This window comes from Ruditapes philippinarum, unplaced genomic scaffold, assembly GCF_026571515.1.
Source record: "Ruditapes philippinarum isolate M1 unplaced genomic scaffold, ASM2657151v2 ctg4010_1_1_1_1, whole genome shotgun sequence".
NCBI lineage: Eukaryota > Metazoa > Mollusca > Bivalvia > Venerida > Veneridae > Ruditapes > Ruditapes philippinarum.
The window spans coordinates 65,031-88,242 of record NW_026866776.1 but is presented as its reverse complement, the minus strand read 5'-3'; the positions used below and the strand labels follow the sequence as shown (position 1 = coordinate 88,242).

Below are 23,212 nucleotides of genomic sequence, written 5' to 3'. Positions count from 1 at the left end.
AATATATTTAAAAAAGAAATAAGAAAATTTCTATAATAATTATAGAATTGTGTAAAACATTAAATCTCTATTATTGTAAAAATGAACAATGCTAATGGTTATTATGTGAGCTGTGTGTTAAAATATTGGTCTAGCGGTTTTATTCAAATTTAGATGATAAGTTCGTTTAGTACATCTATTTCAAAGGTATTCTTCACTGCGTAACTGAAGTAAAAACGCTGTAACAATTATTATACTATACTAGTAACCATACTATGGATATTTTGTGGTTTTGCTGTAACAATTTTAATATCTGCAAGATTATTTACAATCATGTATGAAATTGTGTTTCAATCCCAGTGCTAGCATTATTTTTGCAATGTTCTACATAGCAACATTGTAACATCTATGTAACATCGATTTCTGACCATTTGAGGCGTCTGCTACAACACTTGTAACAATACATTTGTTTTAGAATTTTCTTTCTACTCCTAATCTTCCTAATATTTCTAATGACGTTTTTACTACATTTACTAAGTAACAACCTTGTTGCATCTATGTACCAATTTTCTGACTTCTGGCCATTTTAAGAGCTTGCGCTGTAACACTTGTAACATCGGTAACATTTGAAACATTTGAGATGATGTTTTCAATTTCATTTCATTGTGTATAAAATTCTCATTCCACCCACAATTCTCGTAACTAAAATAACACTTGTGTAACAACTAAGTAACAACATTATAACATCTATGTAACCTCATTTATAACAGTGACTGAAATAAACAGAAAGTCTTTAAAACTGTTTTCCATTCACAGTAGTTTCGGCGTTTTTGAAATAAAATGTCATCAAAAGAAAATATATTACCAAGGCTCTTACATTTATATGGAACTTGATAATTGATGTTTTGTCCAACGAAAATACATCTAATTAACGTATTTACAATGCTAATTGTTCGCTTGGTTAAATTATCTTTATCCTGCAATCGACTTCTGCAAAATTTATCATAGAACATTAGAAAGTTTAACATGGAATTGTCAATTATAACAAGTTCCTAATAACAGTTTGCTACTTAAAGTCATCGCCAGTGTGATTCTCATATTTTGTGTTTATAATTTTAAATTGACCATTACAGATTTACTTACATACTAAGGTCCCACTTGAACATTCTTAACAGGACGTGAACACGTTCTCAGATGGCCATCTGGGCAGGCGGGAAAATAACCAACGAATACTAGTAAACAAAAGCCATGTACAAAAAATATTGTAGTAAAGACATTCAAACCAAGAAATGGCAGGCACCTTTCCTGATCAACATATTTAATATTTGTGTCGTAGTAACTGTGAGATGAAAATATATTGATACGGTTATTTATCTAACAAGCAATATTCGAGCATGTTATCCCATACAAATAGTTCTTTGAATGAGAGTTCATCAGTACATATACCGTTGCACCATGCATTTAAATCAGTATGGTTAATTTCGGCCCCCGATTATTACTTTCATTGAATAACCAAATGCTTTAATTATGATTTGTTCCATTCATTTGGCTTTTCATACTCCATATAAGGACGTATGTAGTTTTAATTCGGATTTTATTTTTTCAATTTAGGAGATTTTTTAAAATAATAAAAACCAAATAGTGCTTCTATTTCTCGTTCACTCGTTCTTAGACTTTGAAACTCATACTCAAAGTGAGTGACACGTTCTTTTCTCCTTATTAGTCTTTTAAAACTCACAGATGCTTGCATGAATAACTCCTTACAGGGGTTACAAAGTCCAATTTAGGCCATTGTAACTCAAAACTTGGCACAAGAACCGGACTATTATGTTAGAAAGAAGTCCAACCGATTTACCACAACATGATGCAGTCAAAGGTATGTTACAAATATGTCCTGTATGTATCGCGAATGTTACAATTTTCGGTAACATCAATAAAAAAAGTTCGTGTTTGTGTCTGTTTTCGTCTCATTTTAACAAATTTAAAAAGTTTAAGAAACATTTTTTCTTGTTTTATTATAATAACTAAACTATAATAATAAAAAATATAAATATTGAAGGTTTATGCACTGACATTATGTCCGCTTTTTGCTGTGATAGTGAATTGAGATGGTTGCTTTGGGGCCATTATGACATTTTTTCGATATTGGTCACTATACACGATATTGCTATCAGTTATTTTGTACCAACAGGAAAATCTTTTTATTATTATAAATATTTATAAACATTTGACAACTGAAAATGAATTATGTTTTCGTAATTAGATTGACCCGTATATATTGAATTAAATGATTTATTATCACATTTCAAATCAGTTACTTCTAAAATGTAAGGAAAAAATCGTTAGTTAAACACCGGAATCAACTGCATTTAAGACCACGTCCGGTTTTGTCCTATTGGCCTCAGTTCCAAAGCGAACAAAATATTGTAACGACCAAGTACCTAGCTCATTGATATTTTCGGATAAGATGTTTTATCCTGATTTATACAACACTACAAACCCATCCGGGGATTTTTCCCCCGGTTTTCCGAAAAATTTTGACAACCAAGTTTCCCCTTCGTGAATCAAAAACCTTTTTAATTTTAAAATATCCCCAAAATGCGTTTTTATACCCCCAAATTCATTTTAAAATATCCATAAATACGTAAAAAAAAAACACTTTAAAAATTTTTTAAAATTTAATTTTTTTTTCCCCGGCTCCCAAGCCTTTCCCCGGAATCTAAGGGACTTTACCTTTTCGCGATGTTAAAAGTTCGGGCCCGTTCCAAATTTTTAACGGATTTTAAACCCTTTTCACGTTTGCCGAAACACAGCCGGCTTTGGGGCAAAAATTCGGGGCACTGAGGGTCATGGGCCCCTAAAATGACGTGGGATGCCGCCCCCCTGATACTTTTAAATTACTCTGGCGCATGCAATCCGGCTGTCAGTGCCTGGATAGAACTTAGAATAGTAATCAAGCCGATTACAACCTAGAAAATGCCAGCAACTCCTTATTCCAAGGTAATATAATTATTTATGACAGTTTTATTGTGCCTAGATTATTAACCTCAGATAATATTATATTTTCCTGACAGTTTATTTTACTCAAATTGTATTGTTTGATGTGACATAATTAGAGAATTACCTATAAATACCAGCTTCCATGGTATTTTATCATAGATTCCATCCTGAAGTTCCAGCTACCATGGAACTACTAGTATAATCACCCCTTTAAATGTATATGTATTTATATGAACCAATATAAATATACAGTTTATTATAAACCATATAGATCCACATATAACTTGGATGTCATACTTAGCTACACTACATTGATATAGCTATTCTTTGGTTTAGTTCATAGCCTATAAGACGAGGATTATCACTAACCCTTCCAGACGTGGTCCATCGACGAGGATTTTCCAGAATATATACGAATTTAACTGTATTTGATATGAAATCTAAATAAATTATTTGTGTACTTTTATTTCAGGCTTTTGTGTTCTGTTTTTCCCTTGTAGGTTCAATTTTTAATACTCCACGTGCGTTCGAGAAGAACTCACGTCCTGGATATTGTTGCGTGTTTGGGAAGCAGACCCCGACTGCGTTTCAACTGGTGTCAGAAGTGGGATTGATATTAAAAATTATTTATTCCAACAGATAGTCTGCAATTCCAGAACCTGCAGAGAAACCAGACCAGAGACCAAAATCATATTTTATTTATTACAATAATACAATTTATTCCATTGTGTTATAATACAACATCTTGAGTTTCTGCTGATTTTATTATCTGTCCAGGAGCTGACCATTCAATCAAATAAGTACCCTTGTTGATTGGATTTTATTATAGCCTTATTTCCAGTGACTTTTGCTGCCTGCATTCCGGACTGATCAACCTGAAAGCAGAAAGGAAGAGAACATTGTACATTTCCCTTGTTTAATTATTGTTGATTTTCATTTATCACTGTATTACATAATAGTGTAGATACCATTATCTATAATATTACCAATGGCAGAAAACCAGATAGAGGTGGACGCCCAGGTTCACCAACCTCATGAGTTAGATAATTTTGACACTGTATCACAATGTACAGACCAGTCAAGACCTAGTTCTCCTGTTGATATTTCTTATACAGAAACTAGAATGTTAAGAATAGTAGAACAAATGAAAGAAGCTATTGTATCTATGGGTGAAACTGTAGAACAGAGATTAAAATAGAATAGAAACAAGACAAACCAATTTTGAAAAACAGAAATACAAATTCAGTAGAACCTACAGACAGACGTATAGACCATGGTGACAATAATGTACCTTTACACAGTAGTACAAATAATAATATTGTAAAAGTTAAACCACCTACCTTTGATGGACATGATGACCTTAATGAGTTCCTTATCTCATTTCAAATATGTAGTGACTTGAATAACTGGGATAACCGATCCAAGGGGTTATGCCTTGCTAGTAGTTTAAAGGGAGATGCCCGTTCCATGTTAACAGAACTGGATAGTACTGACCGCTGTAATTACAAACTTTTAGTAGACTTGTTAACCCAGCGTTATGGCCCTGCAAATAAAACAGACATTTATAGAGCTAAATTAAAGACTAGAGTTAGAAATAAAGGTGAGACAATATCTCAATTGTCCCAAGACATATGGAGACTTACAAGAAATACCTATACTGGTGCTTCAAAAGAAGTTGTTGAAGCCATAGCCCTTGACCATTTTATAGATGCCATAACTGATTCAGATATAAGACTTAGACTTAAAGAAATAGCTCCAAAATCATTACTAGATGCCGAGCAAGCAGCAATTAGACTTGAAGCATTTCGCCTCGCTGACAGACAAAGACACAAATTAGTAGCAACTGTCACCGAGAATGTACCAATTCAAAATAATAGTGACAAGAAACTTGAAAATATCTGCAAATCCCTAGATAATTTATCCAAAGATGTAGCAGACATTAAAACAAGACAGAAATACTTATTCAAGAAATAGACAGCCTTATAAACCTAATAATTTTCAGTCCAGGCAAAATCACACAAAATTTAGACAATTTGATAAACAATAACCATTCTCAAAGAGAGCATGAGCAAAGTTTCTCGGGAAACGCCAGCAGGTCGACCTGGAGGCCGACAGGTCGATTCTTTCAACCGGGCCGTCAAACAAAATATTAACTACCAATATTGACCAAGGTTGTTTCATAAATTGTAGATTTCAAAACAGAAAACTTACTACACTTTTAGATACTGGTTCCAATATCAGTATATTAAAGAGATCTGAATACGAGTTGTTGCCAATTGAGTCAAGACCCATACTTCAACCTGTAAACACACAAATGGTCACAGTTACTGGTGAAACCTCACCACTTCATGGTAAAACAGAAATTACAATAGATATTGGTGGTAATATCTTTAAACATGATATCCTTATAGCTGATATTAAGAATGAAGCAATTCTTGGAGAGAGATTTCCTATTTAAAAATGGATGTGACATTTTACTGAGTCAAATGAAACTTACAATAAAAGGACAAAAGATAGACTGTTTTATACATGAGGGTTTCTTCAAAACCAATGTGTGCTAGAATAGCTACAACAAAGTATATAGAAATTCCACCACAGACTGAAATCATTGTTAGTGCTAAACCAATTGACCCTTTTGACAGATACCAAACCTCATTTATAGAAGGTAAATTAGACTTTATAGACCGTAGTGGAATACTTGTAGGAAAAGTACTTGTAAATCCAATAGATGGTTGTGTACCAGTGAGACTTGCAAATGTTAATAATGAAAAACTTTCAATAAACAAACATACTGTTATTGGCAACATGATACCTACTGACTTATTCCCAACTTCAAACACTGAACAGTCAAACTCTGTAGAGACAAGTGACCAAAGTGATGTTATCCCTCCTCATTTGAGTGATGTTTTTGAGCGTTGCTCCACTGAAATGACAGAAATGCAAAAACACAAGTTTAAAAACCTAATGATAAAGAATCAAGATGTGTTTTGTAAAACACCTACAGATATTGGGTTCACCACCTTGACACAATATACCATTGACACTGGAGACAGTCAACCAGTCCGTACCCCACCTTATCGTTTACCAATAGAAAAACGAAAAATAGCAGAACAAGAAATCAATAAATTATTAGAACAAGATATAATAGAGCCTTGCACTTCTCCTTGGTTATCACCCTTAATACTCGTTCCAAAACCAGATGGGAGCACCAGAGTTGTAGTTGATTACAGGAAAATTAATGCTAAAATACAATATGACAGCCACCCTCTACCCAGAATAGATACATGTTTAGAAGCTTTAGCAAATAATAAGTATTTCAGTTCCTTAGATATGAAACAAGCTTTTCATCAAATTGGTATAGCAGAAAAAGACAAACCAAAAACCGCCTTTTCGTTTGGTTCAAATACATATATGTATAAAAGAATGCCTTTTGGTTTAAGTACTTGTCCAGCTGTATTTGAGAGACTCATGGAAAAAGTATTAGCTGGCCTAGCATACAATATATGTCTTATTTATCTTGATGATTTACTTTGTTACAGCAAGACCTTTGATGATCATTTAAAACACCTAGACGAGATGTTCCAGCGAATAAGAAGTGCTAACCTAAAGCTTAGTCCCCGTAAATGCAATTTCTTCCAGAAATCTGTATCATTTTTAGGTCACCGATTGACTGAAGAAGGTATTGAACCATGCCCTGAGAAAGTAAAAGCAGTGACTGAGTGGCCTGTGCCATGTAACACAAAACAAGTTCGTTCTATTGTAGGTTTAGCTTCATTTTATAGAAAAATGATCCCTGGTTTTGCTGAAGTAGCTAAACCACTTCATAGACTTACAGAGAAAGGTAGACAGTTTTATTGGGATAATGAATGCCAAAATTCTTTTCAGAAACTGAAAGAACTCCTGAGTAGTGCTCCAGTTTTAGCTTATCCAATACAGGGACAACCATATACTATAGAGTGTGATGCGAAGTAAATTTTCAATAGGTTCGGTTTTGAACCAAATACAAGATGGAAAATTAAAAGTTATAGCTTATTTTTCTAGGTGTCTTACCAAAAACAGAGAGAAATTATTGTGTCACTAGAAGAGAATTACTTAGTGTTGTTTTTGTTCTATTAAACATTTCCATCATTTTGTTTTTGGTACACATTTTGATGTTATAACAGACCATGGAAGCCTTAAATGGCTTATGAATTTCAACAAAAATTGTGAAGGTCAACTTGCCAGATGGTTAGAGATTTTAGGGCAATATGGACTTCACGATTCATTACAGACCAGGCAGAGTTTCACTAAATAGTGATGCTCTAAGCCGTAGACCATGTACTGACGACCCATGTAAATATTGTACACGTGCTGAAGAAATTTACTTAGATAGTTGTGAAAATGTTATGACCACTAGTTTAGATACAAACTATAAAAACAATGTAAACACAACCACTGGTTTAAATCTGGAATGTACTGCCAGTGAACCAAACCCGTTACCAGGTTGCAGTACTGATGAAATTACTATAAATAGCCTACAAAAACATTTCAGCATTGCAAGACAGTGACCCTAAATTATCAGTGGTAAAACAATGGATAAAAATCCAGCAAAAACCCACTTGGCAAGAAATATCTCATTATGACCACGAGATAAAGTATTATTGGCAAATATTTGACAGACTTAAACTTGTTGACAGTGAACTGTGCATCACAGAAAACCAGAAGCTATTAAAAGCTAACGATATTGTTAGAATAGCCCCTGACAAACTTAAAAAGCTCATATTTCATCAGTTACACAGCAGTGTGACTGCTGGTCATTTAGGTGTTAGAAAAACTACCCAGAAAATACTCCAAAGATTTTACTGGTTTAAATTAAGACAAGACATAGAATACTGGTGTAAGATTTGTGACCAGTGTGCTAGACGTAAAAATCCGCCTAGACATGCAAAAGCCCCAATGAAGAAATATAATGTAGGAATGCCTATGGAAAGAATAGCAATTGATATTCAAGGACCTTACCCAAAATCTAAACGTGGTTTCAAATATATCCTTGTAGTAGGAGACTATTTTACCAAATGGATCGATGCCATACCCCTCAAAAATATTAAGTCAGAATACGTAGCTTCAAAGTTAGTAAACAAATTTATTTCAATATTTGGCGTACCCTTAGAGTTACATAGTGATCAAGGGACCACATTTGAATCCAAGATTTTTCAAGAAACATGTAAAATATTAGGTATACACAAGACACGAACAACTGCCGCCCGACCTATATCTGATGGCATGATAGAACGCGCCAATCGCACCATAGAAAATATGTTAGCCGCTTATGTTAGTGAGAATCAACTTGACTGGTGTTCACACTTACCTTTACTAATGTTAGCATATAGATCAAGTGTCCACGAAAGTACAGGTGTTTCCCCTTGTGCCATGATGTTTGGCCGACAAGTTAATCTCCCCATAGACCTTGTAATGGGCAGACCTGTAGAGAATAAAAGAGAACAAACTATAGACTATGTTTATGAATTAGAAAACAAGTTATCTGAAATACACAAATTATGCACGGTCAAGACTTGATATCTCAAGTTTTCAAATGAAGAAAACATATGACAGAATTACATATTATCACCCATATGAAGAAGGTGATATAGTCTGGTACCATGATCCCAGACGTACAAAAGGTAAAAGTCCAAAATTACAGAGGCCATGGACTGGACCTATGGTTATTGTGAAGAAAATAAATGACTGCCTATTCAAAATACAAAAGACAACCTCGGACACCTGCAAAGGTAGTCCACCATGACCGACTTAAACCATATAATGGAGATGACAAGCCAACCTGGTTCACACAAAACTTATAATTGTTCAAATATATACGTTTATAATTTCCGGTATTTACTTCTTATATTGTTCAAAACTGATTTATTCCAGAACAAATATACTGAACCTGCTGATACCTACAATACCTAATTATCACCACTTCCTTATCACAGGCAAAACAAGTCTTCTAGGAAATCCTGTAACAAGAATAAATTTAGAAAGTTAATAATTTTCTTACAGCTACCAAGTACCAACAGATTTAGACATATAAATACAAAAATTTGATACAAATAACAATGTTGACATATCAGTAAAAATGTATACCTTGTTGTTTCAGTCTACATCCAAATGGGCCTGCAAAATTGTGCACCGATCCACCACGGTTATTCAGATACAGTTCAGACTGCAGGAGACATCTGGTGAGCTACCATTTTGGTTTCTCCTTTAAATGTAGCTGTTGTGGCAAAACGATGCCCAGGAAGCCAGAAAAGGGGCAACACACATGTGGAGTTCCGGATCCCTCATTTTACCTTCTACACAGGGAGTCAGGTGTATTTGGCCATGATGCTGTGGTAAAACAACAGAACATGTGTCAACAGATCCGAGAGGCCATGGAGGAACAAAACAACAACAACCTTGAAAGTAATCAAACAAAATTAAGCAAACATTCTGTATCTACATATAAAGTGCTAAATCCAAAGAAATTCATCTCTCATACACCTGCTTCAAAACCTGCAACAGTAACATCTGAAACCATAGAAGAAAACACAACTTATACTACTCCAGCTCCTAAACCCATTGTGGAAACTAAAACAAACAGAAAACATTAATAAAGAAAACAACTCTGAGACTGATAACACGTTACCTTTAACTTTCTGGGAGACACTTGACATAACCAACGATGATATGGAGGGAAGAATTTCACCTTTCTCTGTAGAAACTCATGATGAATTCATTGAAAGTCTTCTTAACACTCCGAAATCAACTGAACAACTTCCTCAACCAAAAATCACCTGAAAAAGAACAACTTCCCGTACATATTTCTGATGCAATTGACCAGATGAGACCAAAAATAACTATGTTACAACATTGGCAGAACGACAAAATCACATTATGTGTAGGTGGTAAATGTTTCGATACAACCAAATCCACTTTGATGAAGGAACCAACTTCCCTTATATCTATACCATGCGGATTGTACTCCATTTACCAAGATTCCAAGGTGATCATTGACAGGGACCCTTCACACTTCAAGTTCATATTAAATTACTTACGATATGATTGTAGGATGCCAATTGGATGCTTACCCAATGATAAACAAGTACTTCATGAATTAAAGGAAGAGGCAGAATTTTACATTTTACCAAAACTAGTCAAAGCAATTGATGAAAAACTTACCTCATTAAAGAAGTAAATTGTAACTTAACTTAAGTGAGTTGTGACTTGAGATAAAGTAAATACATACATGTATACTCTGTTGTTATAACAGAAGTAGTGAAAATGAATTATAGAAATTTTATACTTATTACTTAATTGTTAAAATGACTATATATATAGAGAGAGAAATATATACAGGTATACTGTAATACTATGTAAAAAAAAAAAAAAAAAAAAAAATGAATGAATTATTAAACTAGAACTGTTATAAGAATCACATATGCTATTGCTTATTTATTGTAGTCCTACAGGTTACCATAATGATATCTTATTAAAAAGAACCAGAGAACCAGGCCGGTTTTAACTCCTATGTTATCAGTAATAAATAGAACCACTATAGATAACTGAATAAAAACTGATGTGTAGTTTACCAAGAAACCACTTAATGAAAAAGAACCAAAGACAATTAGTCTTGTATCTAACAAATGACATATTAAATTGTCATTAGAATTATATCGGACCACGTAATAAACTGTTTTATCACAAAAAGTGATAATAAATAGAAACATGGCATGCCAAAAATACCGCTACTTGTTGCGTATCAACCCTTTACATTGAGAAACAACAAGATGACCCCCCTTTCCCTTCCCTACTGAGTTATACAGTTAGGTGTTTTTACTTCCCCGTCCCTGTGCACATCAGGGTGTGGACATAATCCCATGGCTAAAATGCCTTGACTTTATTCCCATGGCAAGTGATTCAATTGCCTTGACTTTACTTGGAGGTATAAGACAAATCCCTAAGGAAAAGAAAAACAAAATAGTTAAAAGTAACCATCTAGAAATTGGAAAAATGTGTTTAAAAAGAAAGACAAATATGTTTAGAAGAAGACGGTCCTAGGGTAAAACTTTATTATTTATAGTTTTTAAAGGATTATAATATCCTATAGAGTGAGCAAAGCTCTCACCATATATAGTGGGTATACTTTAGGGGGGATACCCGTAAATGATGATCATCCTATTATAACTAACTGTGTTATACACATAGTGTGCCAGATAAACAATACCAGTTTATCTGAATTGAATCATTATGACTTAAGAATGTGCAGCATTTTGACACTGCCATTGATAGTTTTGCGGGCCGAGATATTAAATAAAAAAATAATTTGAGAAATTACCTTTGACTAGAGATTGTTGGACTCTATGAAAACCTCCGAGTAACCAGCAAATACTTAACACCATAATTACCTCTATGTCCTACAAACTAAGAAAATACAAAATGTACATTATTAAGTACATGAATGTAGTCCTAGCTAGGCAAAGTAATGAATGTGAGGATACTTGAATTAATGAAAATATCCCATAGCTGTATAAATCCCCGAATGACTGAATAAAGAAGAGTAATGTGAGATTTTGTAAACATTTCTAAAATATGTAAATCACATCTAAATCTATTAATCTATTTATTGAATTGACAAATTAATATTACTTTGTAAGTAAATTTAATACTAATACCGAGTTTTAATATATAAGTTCCATAAAAGTTTAGAAAATGTTGTTTATTTTTAAGTTTATATTAGATTTTTCAAATTGATTTAATAAAGACCTTGTTAAATTCCATTGTGTTACAAGTTAAAGAGTCCAAGGGAATTACCTCGTGATTTTCTTAATATAGGAAAAATTGTCGGAATTACCTCCCCTGAATAGACAGGTACATGAGCGTACGTGCGTGCGTTTTAAATTAGAGACTGATTATGTTAATTACAGTAACATTATAACAATGAGCCCACCTCACATATTAATTTTGATATTTACCTCAAGGGCCCATTCAGGGGCTGAAATCCATCTGGTTGGGTGGTGAAGTAAAAGAACCAAAATACCTAGTCATTGATAAATTTTTGGATAAGATGTTTTATCCCACTAAATACAAAAAACTTAAAAAACATCCGAGATTTTTTCCCGGTCCCGAATAAAAGACAACCAAGATTTCCCCTTTTTTGAAACAATTTCCTTTTTTCATATTAAAAATTAAAATTTTAACTTTTTTAGTCCAAATTCAAAATTTTAAAAATTTTCCATAAAAAAAACGGGAAAAAACAAAGTTTAATTTAAATTTTTCAAAATTTGTTTCCCCCCGGGTCCAGCCATTCCGAAAACTAACGGACTTTAAACCCTTTGCGGGATGTTAAGTTTACCGTTCCGAATTTTAAAAGGGGAACATTATGGTTAAAAATTTTTTTTCCCAAACCCCAAACCGGCGGGGTAAAAATTTTGGCCCCTGAGGGCCCTCGGCTATAAAAGGTAGGAAAGGGCCCGAACCCCCGATACTTAAAAAAATACTCCCGGCGCATGCAAACCCGGGGTCAGGCCCTGGATAGAACTTAAATAGTAATAGGGAACCCGGAAAAATTTCAAAATAGGGGAAAATGCCGCAACTTTCCCTTTTTTTAACGGTAATATAATTTTAAAATTTTTTTGGCCAGTTTAAACCAAAAATTTTTAACACAAACCCCAAATTTTAAAAAATTTGAAATTACCAAAAACCAGGGTTCCATGGTTTTTTTTTTATTTATAGATTTTCCTCCTGGAATTCCAGCTACCATGGAACTACTGTATAAAAAAACCCCTTTTAAAAGTAATGTATTTATAATGAAAACCCAAATAAAAATAACAGTTTTATTAAAAAACCAAATTTGAAAAACCCCATATAACTTGGTGGGCATACTTAGCTAACAATCTATAATTGAATAGCTATTCTTTGGTTAGCCAAGCCTTAAAGCACGAAAGGAATCACAACCACCTTCCAACCGTGGTCCATCGACGAAGAAGGATTTCTTCCAGAATAATATCGAATTTAACTGGTAAATTTGGATATGAAATCAAAAAAAATTAATTTGGTGTATCATTTTCAGGCTTTTGTGTTTCTGTTTTTTTTCCCTTGTAAGGTTCAATTTTTTAATACCCTCATCGATGCCTTCGAGAAGAACCTCAACGTCCTGGATATTGTTGCGGGTTTTGGGAAGCAGACAACCCCGACGCCGTTTCCCAAATGCTATGAATTCTTCATTTGGGAACACGTCCTTTTTTTGGCTTTAAACGTTTGGTAGAAAAACTGCTCGTCTTTTCGGGTGATATGTTATGCGTTTTGAGCAACAAAGTTCAGAAAACATTTTGAAAGAAATTTGTCTCCATTTCAAGTCTATCACTTCGCACCAAAATTTTTGAAAAACACAAGGAGAAACCATCTCAATTAAAATTTGCAGTATGTTGGATATTTGTTTCATCCCATTGTTTATAAATTCGGCTCTTTGGGAGATTGCTTTTGTTTTGTAAAAATAAAATGTCTTCCACAGTCTATCCATCTTTTGTTTGATATGTTTTAATTGCTTATCCGCTCCAGCTCACTACGTGAAGCTTTATAATTTTCAACCTGTAATAAAAAACCAATAATGATGAACAACCATGAAACAAAGTCCTGATATGACCCCCTGCCTACAAGCTACATACAAAAAAACACCTTCAAGCATCCAAGCAGGGGCAACGAACCAAAATATCTAGGATAGTTCTATGTGTTTTTGTCCCAAAACGAAATATAGTTGGTTAGATACTTTTTTACAAGATACTTTACATTATCAACATTTAATTTAGTGGTGATGACTTTTTGCTGACAAGTATTCAAATGTTTCAATATGACGTTAACATTAAATAAAAAGAAAATTTCGTTTGTTTGTATGTATTATTTCATATGCTTTGTAAAACTCTCAATGAGACCGAAGTCTTTGTCTATATATTATGTACTCAAGTTTGTATTGACATAAGGCTTATTCTTTTATAAACAATACATTAATCTATTGATTCCTGTATAGTTTATTTTGATACTCTAATAAAGTTTTAAAAAGTATTTTTCACTTACGCAAAACATTTTAATGTCATCCAATGACAGTATTATCCATCTGATTCTGAAATCATCTAAATAAAAACCATTTACCCCACTTTTCAATAAGGAAATCATTCGCCTGAAGAAAATGAATTAATTTTGAAGATCGCATGATTTTACATTTTTAAGCATAAGTAACAAATTTGATATCAAATTCAATAGCATTCATATTTGTTCATAATTTGCAATGTATCAAAGAGATCAATAGTAACACAGTTGGTATCGAATTCAGTTTCAGTAGCACTGATGTTTGTCACTAGTTTATTATTGTATTTTATTTATTTTTTAAGTGCAAATTTCGTTTTTCAAATGAAGAAAATAAATAGATATGGCACTGGGTTTTTAGGTTTATGGCATACACAAAAGTGAAGGTACGCGTTCGAAGTCAACATAATCAAAACATTTGAATCCCTTTTCGAAAGCACAATATCCCTTTACAGCGCCATAAATTTAACATATAATGCGTCAGTTTTTAAAGTAAGCAATTTACCATCCTGTTGCTATATCATGTTAATTAAGTTAGCGTTGTACCAATTTAAAATACCAGTGTATATATATGCATAATATTTGTTTTAATTACCTTGCTTGATTCTTGCTCGATAGGGCAAACAACAACAAGCTACAAAAAGGAAAAATCGCAAGTAAAACATTAACTAAAATACTACAGCATCTTAAAAATTGAAATTTTCCGTTTATATAATGCTAAAGTTAAAAAGGACTGTTATCATTGCCTATAAATCTGTAGCCAAATACACAAAAAGTAATATAATCATACTTTGCGCCATCTCTGATAACAGAAGGTAATAAGTAATTGTGATAATTTAAAGTAAAACAAGATTATACTTTTAATAACAGAGAAATAAATAAGAAATTGATGATTAAAGTTAAAGAAAGAAAATACTGCGTGAATATCTCCAATATAATAGTAAACTAATAAAATTAATTTGTAAACAAGAGTTTTGTCATTAAAAAAACATATTAAATGTTTAAGGATAAAACTATTTCAAACCTCCTTTTTAAATGACGTAGTAACCTTAAGGGCACTTCAACTGAACGATTACTAGGATTCTATTTGGGTTTATTGATCACAATAAACTTACCTTTTGTTACTAACAAAAGCATATAACCAAAAAGAAACCGTCCCAAAGCACAGCTTCTGCATTGAATCGTTGATTGTGTTCTAAACACGTGGTTAATCTATAATTGTTGGCCCGTTATATATACGATCGAAATAGTACTAATGATGAAAATAACCACATTCTGCCCTTTTAAAAGCTGCCTTTTAGTTTAAAAAGGCTCCATAACGCATGTCAACCAAAAGTATAGGGAATATCATATTTTATTGCCAATATACAATCTTTAAGTTTTTTAAAATGGTATTAATATAGACTTTTCGCTATGTTTTTTTTTTCATTGTTTTCTTTTCTTTCCGTCTTGTTCCTATTGTTACATTTTAATAACTTTTTGTTACTGTTTTTAATTATTTGCAGGGATACAATTATTGTAAAAATTTTTTTTTAAAAATTTAAATTGGCCCTTTCGTTGCAAAACCAAAAAATGGCCATTCTAATTTTTTTATGCATCATTTATAAGGTTTTGGGAAAAAAATTTGCAAAACCCAAATTTTTAAATATTTTTAAAAGGGAAATTTTGCACATTTTCCCCGGGTCAATTAAAAACTAAAAAAAGGTTTTTTTTTACCAAAATACTAACGGAAAATAGGTTATTTTCCAAAACCGTTTTTTTTCCTGTTTTCTTTTTAAATGGGTTACATTTTGGCGCGGTATAAACCAGTAACGTTTTAAAATTTTGGCTTAAGCCCAAAAAAAACAAAAAACCCCCTTGCTGTTTATAAGAATAAAATATGAAGTTTTTCCCTTTCTTAAATGAAATCAAAATATTCGGTTTTTGTTTAGATTCGCAATGTCTTTCTTGTGGATATGAAAACAGCGTGCTATACGCGTACATGTACATATATAGACTACATGCTATTGCAGCAATGCAAACTGTTTCTTGTTAAAACAATAATTCATTTACGAATGACTGAGACATCCACATATTTATTTAGAAAATCAGTTATTCCTCATTTTTATTGCTAAATTTCAAGAAAGAAGCAAACTATTCGACGCACCCCCACCCGTCACACACATTTCAGTCATCAGAATTTGACATAAGTGAATACACTGTAGTTATATGTTCATAGTAAAAATTGGTTTATTAAATCGGTTGACATCATATTTTTCGGAATGACTCTGCTTATCCAGAAATTTGCTTTTCCGTTATATATTTTTCTTATGTTATTCAAGTGTTGTACAGTACAAGAGACCCACTGTATTTATTGGCTAAGTATCAACTTCTTTTACTTCATGCATATGGTAATGAAAAATTATTAGGCAACAAATTAGTCAATATTTAAGGGAAACAAGATGATATAAATTGCATTGTAAAATCTAGCAAACTGATATATGAACTGTGAAGTTGTTTATGACAACAATACTTCAAGAATTTTCATATAATTTGTGGTGATTAAAACTTCCGAGAGATCACACTTCCTCCAGATGCGATCGACAGTTGATCAGAACCTAAAAAACTCTTGCAGCCGGATTGTAAAAAAATAAATAGCACTCAAATGAATAATTTTTGATAAGTCAGTTTTCTTTGTCGACTTGAAAATATGTTCAATATGATAATGGGAATGGCAACATTCTATTCTGAATGTGCACTTTGTTTTTATATCTGTGTCTTATATTGTATTATCATTTTTTTTCTTTAATTCAGTTCAATTTAAAATTTGAACAAAAAACACTTCTGTATTCTGACTATTTTTTACTCTTTATTATTTTAATTCATTAGTTTGCTTATGTTAGTCAAATTTCATTTAATTGACATATCGTATGTGTTGGTACGAATACCTGTCACCTGCGACATACGCTTTATTCTTGAGAATATAAATATTTTCATTTTGTTGCAATGATTTACTTTCAGTCTTATTATCTAAAACACAGCCAAGATTTTTTGCAACGTCTATGATGAATAAATATGAATGATTTTTATATTCTAAAGGTTCTTAATATACATATATTGTTTACACTTAATCATCCAGTTTATTTGTCAACAATTTGATAGTATAAGGTAAAATATAAATGTATTCAGCAGATAAAGTACTTTAATTCCATGATGAGCCTTCGATAAGCAGACACAAAGCAGACACAAACATCCACACGTTTTTCCATGAATTTAGTATGCGTTTTTGAATACGATGCTTAATTATCTTGGTTCGAGTACAGAGTTGTTAAACCTATATTGATCGATGCTCTGGGCAACTACAATGTTTATTTTGCAGCTATGTATGGGTCGGATATAAGCAGTTTTGTGCACAGAAATAGGTAATAACACAAGAATACATTTGGCAACAAATGAAATTAAACACGTACATACATTTGACTGATTAAGAAATCTTCCTTGCTAAATCTTCTGTTGCTGATATTTTAAATAAGCCAGCACATGATCATGCAATGTTAAATGACTTATCTCACGATGAATTTTCTCATATTGGAAAAGATAATATAGATAAACCTTTCGATGAGAAGAGATGGGTGATTCCATTTCCGTGTTGTCTCGAACTTAGGCGCCTGACATAGATTTGGTAGTTTCAGATCGTTAATATTGATGCCAAGACATGTGTTATCTTTTTAGTACGAGTTTTGAGCAAAATATATAGTGAGGGCGTTAAACAAGGGGGCATTTTCGTCAGAAAATGGGAGATAAAATTGATCCCAATAATTATCGAAGATTTTCACCTACCATGTACCAGTACCATGGCTAAACTATTTTCTTATGTTATAGAAATCAATAAGATAAGTGGTGTGAAAAGTTTTTAAAGATAAGCTGTTCGGATTTTGTATTAACAGGAGCACAGTAGATTGTTTATATATTTGGCATAGCTTAACTCAAAAATTGATGTCACAAAATAAATCGCTTTATTGTGCCTTAATTACGAAAAAGCATTTGTTGCGATTATTCGAGATGCACTGTGGTACTTTTTATTTAAATTTGGTGTTAGCAGCAAAATGCTGAGTAAGTTGAAGGCTTTTTATTACAAAGTCTCAGCTTGTGTTAAGACGCATGCAATCTCATCTTATTTCTTTATGTTTAACTTGGATTATTCGCCCATACTTTTAATTATTGTTCGTGAATCATGTTAGCGTAAACGTTGATTAGATGCGCTGTCAGAAGCGCATTAGAATGATATTATCTGAATATATGCAATAAAATCTTTATCAGAGCACGCATTTAAAGCTGCAAACAGCCTATATTCAATCTTCTCAAGAATACAATTCTATGTTAAGACTAAACTGTTATTCTTGACAGAGAGGTAAAACCACTACTACTATATTGTGCTGATGGCTTTGGTAACTATAATACAGATGTTCTAGATAGAATTCAAATAAAGTTCTTGGTGTTAAACTTACACCAAATATGGATGTACTTGGAGAATTCGGAAGGTGTCCGAACTAAAAAAGTATTGTACAAGTTGAGTTGTATATACTAACTCCTTTTCCGCCTTTCGCTTTTGATAATGAAATGAGATGGTTGTATTCGGGCCATTAATACTTTTATTTTTAATTTTGGTCACTTGGCATAAAATTGCTAAATTGTTATTTTGTCCTTCTAGGAATATCTTTTAATTATTACATGTACAAATATCAATAAACAGTTTACATCTAAAGTGAATAATGTGTTTGTTATAAAATGGACGCTTATATTCTGGCATTCGAATTAATGTTTTATTATCATATTTTTCAAATCAATTTCGTCAATATATTTTAAGGAAAACATATTTTTTAAAATCCGGAATTAATTTCATTTAAGACAACGTCCGGTTTTGACCTATCAGGCTCAGTTCCAAAACGAACAAAATACGCTGCTATATCGGCATTAGCAATACGCTCATTTTTTGGCTGAAACGTGTAGAAAAACTGCTCGTCCTTTCGGATATTGCTGTGCCTCTGAGCAACAAAATTCAGAATGAATTCATCTTTTGAAAGAAATCTGTCCCCATTCAAGTCTATCACATCGCTCCATTTCGTTGCATACGCAAGAACCATCTCAATTAAAGCAGTTGTGTTAGATTCATACCTTTGTTTCATCATGTTTATGAAGTCGTCTTTGGAGATTTCTTTCTTGTTTGTAAAATAAAATGCCTTAAACAGTCTATCCATCTTTGTTTTGATCGCGTTCAATTTCATATCGCTCAGATCACCATGAGCTTTATAGTGTTCACTGTAATAAAGCATAATTATGATTAATAATCATCAAAAGAAAGTCCTGACATGACCCTGCTACACAGTCAAGAACCGACCAAGGGAACCAACCAACACTTAGGTATATGTATAGTCAACACTAATAACTAATATTTTTGTTTTGCTATGTTAAACAATTGTTTTATTGTTGTGTTATCCATATATTGTTAATGTCCAGTCTGATGCAGATTCATAATTGTTGGTGGTTAGTCAAAGTAAAAATAATAGTAGTTATATTTTAATATATATACATTGATTTAGTGCAAAGAAGATTTGCTAAAACATTTTAAGATATACAAATATGACGTTAACATAAAGTAAGAAAAATCATATATATGCTTTATTTCATAGGCTTTGTAAATATGCGAATGCGTCTTTAATTACTCATGCGTCTTAACAGTGTGCTTAATGAACTTTAAATCAATCTATTCATGCTACATACTGCAAAGTTTATTATGTTATTTTACAAAATACAATTTTCACTTACACAAACATTTTAGTTTCATCCATTGACAGTATTCCATTGTGGTTGATATCATCTAAATCAAACCATTTTCCCCACTTTTCAATAAGATATTCATTCGCCTGAAGAATATGATTTAAATGAATAGCCTTTAATTTACAATGTTTTAAATATATAAAGTCAAACAAAGATGACATCGAATTGAATTTTAGTAGCAATTATGTTTGCCCTTCGTTTTATTTTCGTTGTTGAATTTTTGTTTCAAATGACGTTGCAAGTCATTTTACAAGTTAAGAAATTAATATTGCACTAGTTTGCTGGTTGTTATGACACACAAGACTTACAATGACGTATGGCCACTTTTTACTAGTCAAGGAGGACTTCAGGTGTCTTAATCAAAGGAACGAGCAGGCACCTGAAAGAAGCTAGGTTTTCCGACGGGATTGGTATCACAGAAGTCAAGGTTAGCGTTCGAAGTCAACATGTTTTCATACACTTTTTAACACAAAACAATCAATCTGTCTGATTTAAATTAAAACATTTGACTCATGTTTTGAAAGTGCAAAAATGCCGTTACAGTTGCATAAGTTAATTTAAAACATATTCTGCGCCAGTAAACGTCAGCAATACCATCCTGTTGCAATATTCGTTTAATATTTTAGTGTTACAATTTAAAATACCAGTGTATAAATAATCATATATTTCTTTCAAATTACCTTGCTTGACTCTTGATCGACAGCAACAACACAATCTACAAAAGGGAATATTGAAGTGGAACATTAACAAAAATACTACATCATCTTATAAATTAAAATATATAATTTTGCTAAAAATAATTAAACGACGGTGAAAACAAGTTTCAACAGAAATTGAAAATACAAAATAATGCCTCAGTTAAAGAAAATTGTTATCATTACCTTAAAATGTGATGCAAATATTACAAAACGGATATTATGATACTTTAGCCATCTCTAATAAACAGACGGTAAAGAATAATTATGTTAAATTTAAAGAGATTTAACACCAATATAGATAAATAAATAAATAAATAAAGATGATAAAGGAACAAATAATGTGAACATCTCCAATATAAAGTAAATTAAAGAGTTAACGTTAATAAAACATATAAATATTTAAGATACAATTATTCAAACTCCTTCCTCAGTGACGTAAAAACCTCAAGGCATTGAACTGAACGATAACTAGCATAAATTTTATACTGTTATGATCACAATAAATTACCTTTGTAACTCAAAGCATATAACAAAAGAACCGTCCAAAACATCATCTTTTGCATGAATCGTTGCTCCGTCTTATACTTGTTAAACAATATTGTTGCCTGTTATATATACTGATCGTACAAGTACTACAACAACACATTCTTGCTTTTTAGTTTAAAGGCTCATTACGCATGTCGACCCGAGTATAGAAATGTCACATTTATTGCCCAAGATAATAAAACTAGTTTTAATAGAGGTTTTTTGAAAAGTTGATTCATGGTTTCTTTTTGATGTCTTGTTCATATGACTCTGTCGAAAATTGCAGGGGATATAATCCTTCAAACCCGTATGCCATTTTTAGAAAATCGCATTTGCAATATTGAACTGCAATGACTGTTTGATGGTATACCGCATACACATAACATTTTCTATACATTCACAAATCTGTAAGATATACATATCAATCAAATTTTATTAACGTACATACAATTATAAAGCTAAACTTTCAAATATGTATTTGAATTGTTCATCATTGATAAGAAAACACATACATAATGTTAATTCTAAAACCAAATGCATTAGATACTAGGGTTTAAGCAAACAAACATTCAGGTCATTTCTACATGCTTGTAGCGAGATACGGTGTTTGCAGTGAAACATTTGAAGCAAAATTGACTTGCAATATTAGGCATGAAACACAACAACAATTCAAGTATAAATTATCATTAAACTTTACTTAGTGTGTAAAATATTACATAACTTTGTAACTTTGTAACTCCAAACACAACATTTCATCTATCAAATGATATGTACTTCAAAATTTCAAAAGCATGTACTTAAGTTCATTTGTATTGATATGTTGTATATGAATGACTATGCTATTTGTGTAACTAGGATCTAAATTATAAACCGGTAGTTTTGCTTCAATATCAGAAATGAATCTTCTAGTTTGATTGTCCTCAGTATCTAACAATGTAAAATGAAATCTTAAAACATATCGAGAACAAAAATAAATCATTGTATATAATGGTACTAAAATATAATGTACGAGGTATGATCAAAACGTTCTCGGCCCGATATACTTCTAGCCACTACACTGACATTTACACACGATACGTCCATACCGATATCTTATTGAAGACTACTGACCGAAGTACACGCGGCTGTACAAAGTTTAAGTAACATAAAAAACAAGAATGAAGATCAACAAGGCAATGGCCACGTGCAAATGAATCATGCAAACCCCCGACACAACCAAGAAGGTCACCCAGGAGGCACCAAACCACAAAACAAAACACACTTTGATAAATAGAGGGGTGTGTCATTTAGACCAATTGGAGAAAGTTGAAATCAAAGCCGTCATTAAGTACCTCTGTAAGAAAGGAATGTCCCCCAAGAAAATCCATGAATACTTCATAGATACACTTGGAATTGAGAGGTCTGGGCAGTTCCAACACATATTAGTTATGATAATTCTAAAGGTTCTACTTACTACTAAGGCTATATACATGTAAAATGCACATCTTAACTGAAAATTAACACAAAAATCAAACAAGTAAAACATTTTGCTAAAATAGGGTTTAAGACTTATTAAATATTTCAATCAAATATGATATGTGTTTTAAGGTATCTCGAAATGGCAAACCTATGTTCTTATAATGTACCAATAATTTGTTTAGAGTGTAGAAAACAGAGATGAATCTAAAATAATGTGTCGTAATAGCAGCTAAACGTAAACCTAGTGGTATTTTGTCTTTCATACAAAAATACATAAAAAAACTATAACTCCCCAAAATTCAAATAAAACAACAAAAGGTTCAGCTTTATAACACGCACCGTTTCAAAACGTACAAAACTTAAAAATAAGAAGCTTTAGAGAAACAAACATGTTCGTTGCTAAATAAGAATTTGATGCGCTTTTACTTAATTAACTTTCTACTTTAATTTTCAGAATATATAAATATATCGAGGATGTCCGAAATGGTGACCATCCGATTACATATGTATCTATTCAATGCGTTTACTATATCTATAGAAACTGACTGACAGTCATGTAATGTACTATAGTCATCATGAAATAAATCATTAAAGGATCTTGAAATATTTGGTTGTGATAGTAATAGCAGCCATTACAG

At 32.2% G+C, this 23,212-nt stretch overlaps 2 protein-coding genes across 2 annotated transcripts; one reads left to right on the top strand and one right to left on the bottom strand.

Annotated features, from left to right (window-relative positions):
- Nucleotides 1-9,724: 9,724 nt before the first annotated feature.
- Nucleotides 9,725-10,192, top strand: LOC132733683 (BTB/POZ domain-containing protein KCTD5-like). Its single transcript, XM_060720344.1, has one exon. It carries the CDS (start codon nt 9,725-9,727, stop codon nt 10,190-10,192), a length of 468 nt encoding a protein of 155 aa, XP_060576327.1.
- Nucleotides 10,193-18,666: 8,474 nt separating this feature from the next.
- LOC132733682 (sarcoplasmic calcium-binding protein-like) lies at nt 18,667-21,270 on the bottom strand. The gene is made up of 4 exons (XM_060720343.1): nt 21,267-21,270; nt 20,574-20,608; nt 19,882-19,979; nt 18,667-19,374 (listed from the first exon to the last, which is right to left on the bottom strand). Exons 1-4 carry the CDS (start codon nt 21,268-21,270, stop codon nt 18,936-18,938), a joined length of 576 nt encoding a protein of 191 aa, XP_060576326.1. The 3' UTR covers nt 18,667-18,935.
- Between the last annotated feature and the right edge of the window lie 1,942 nt (nt 21,271-23,212).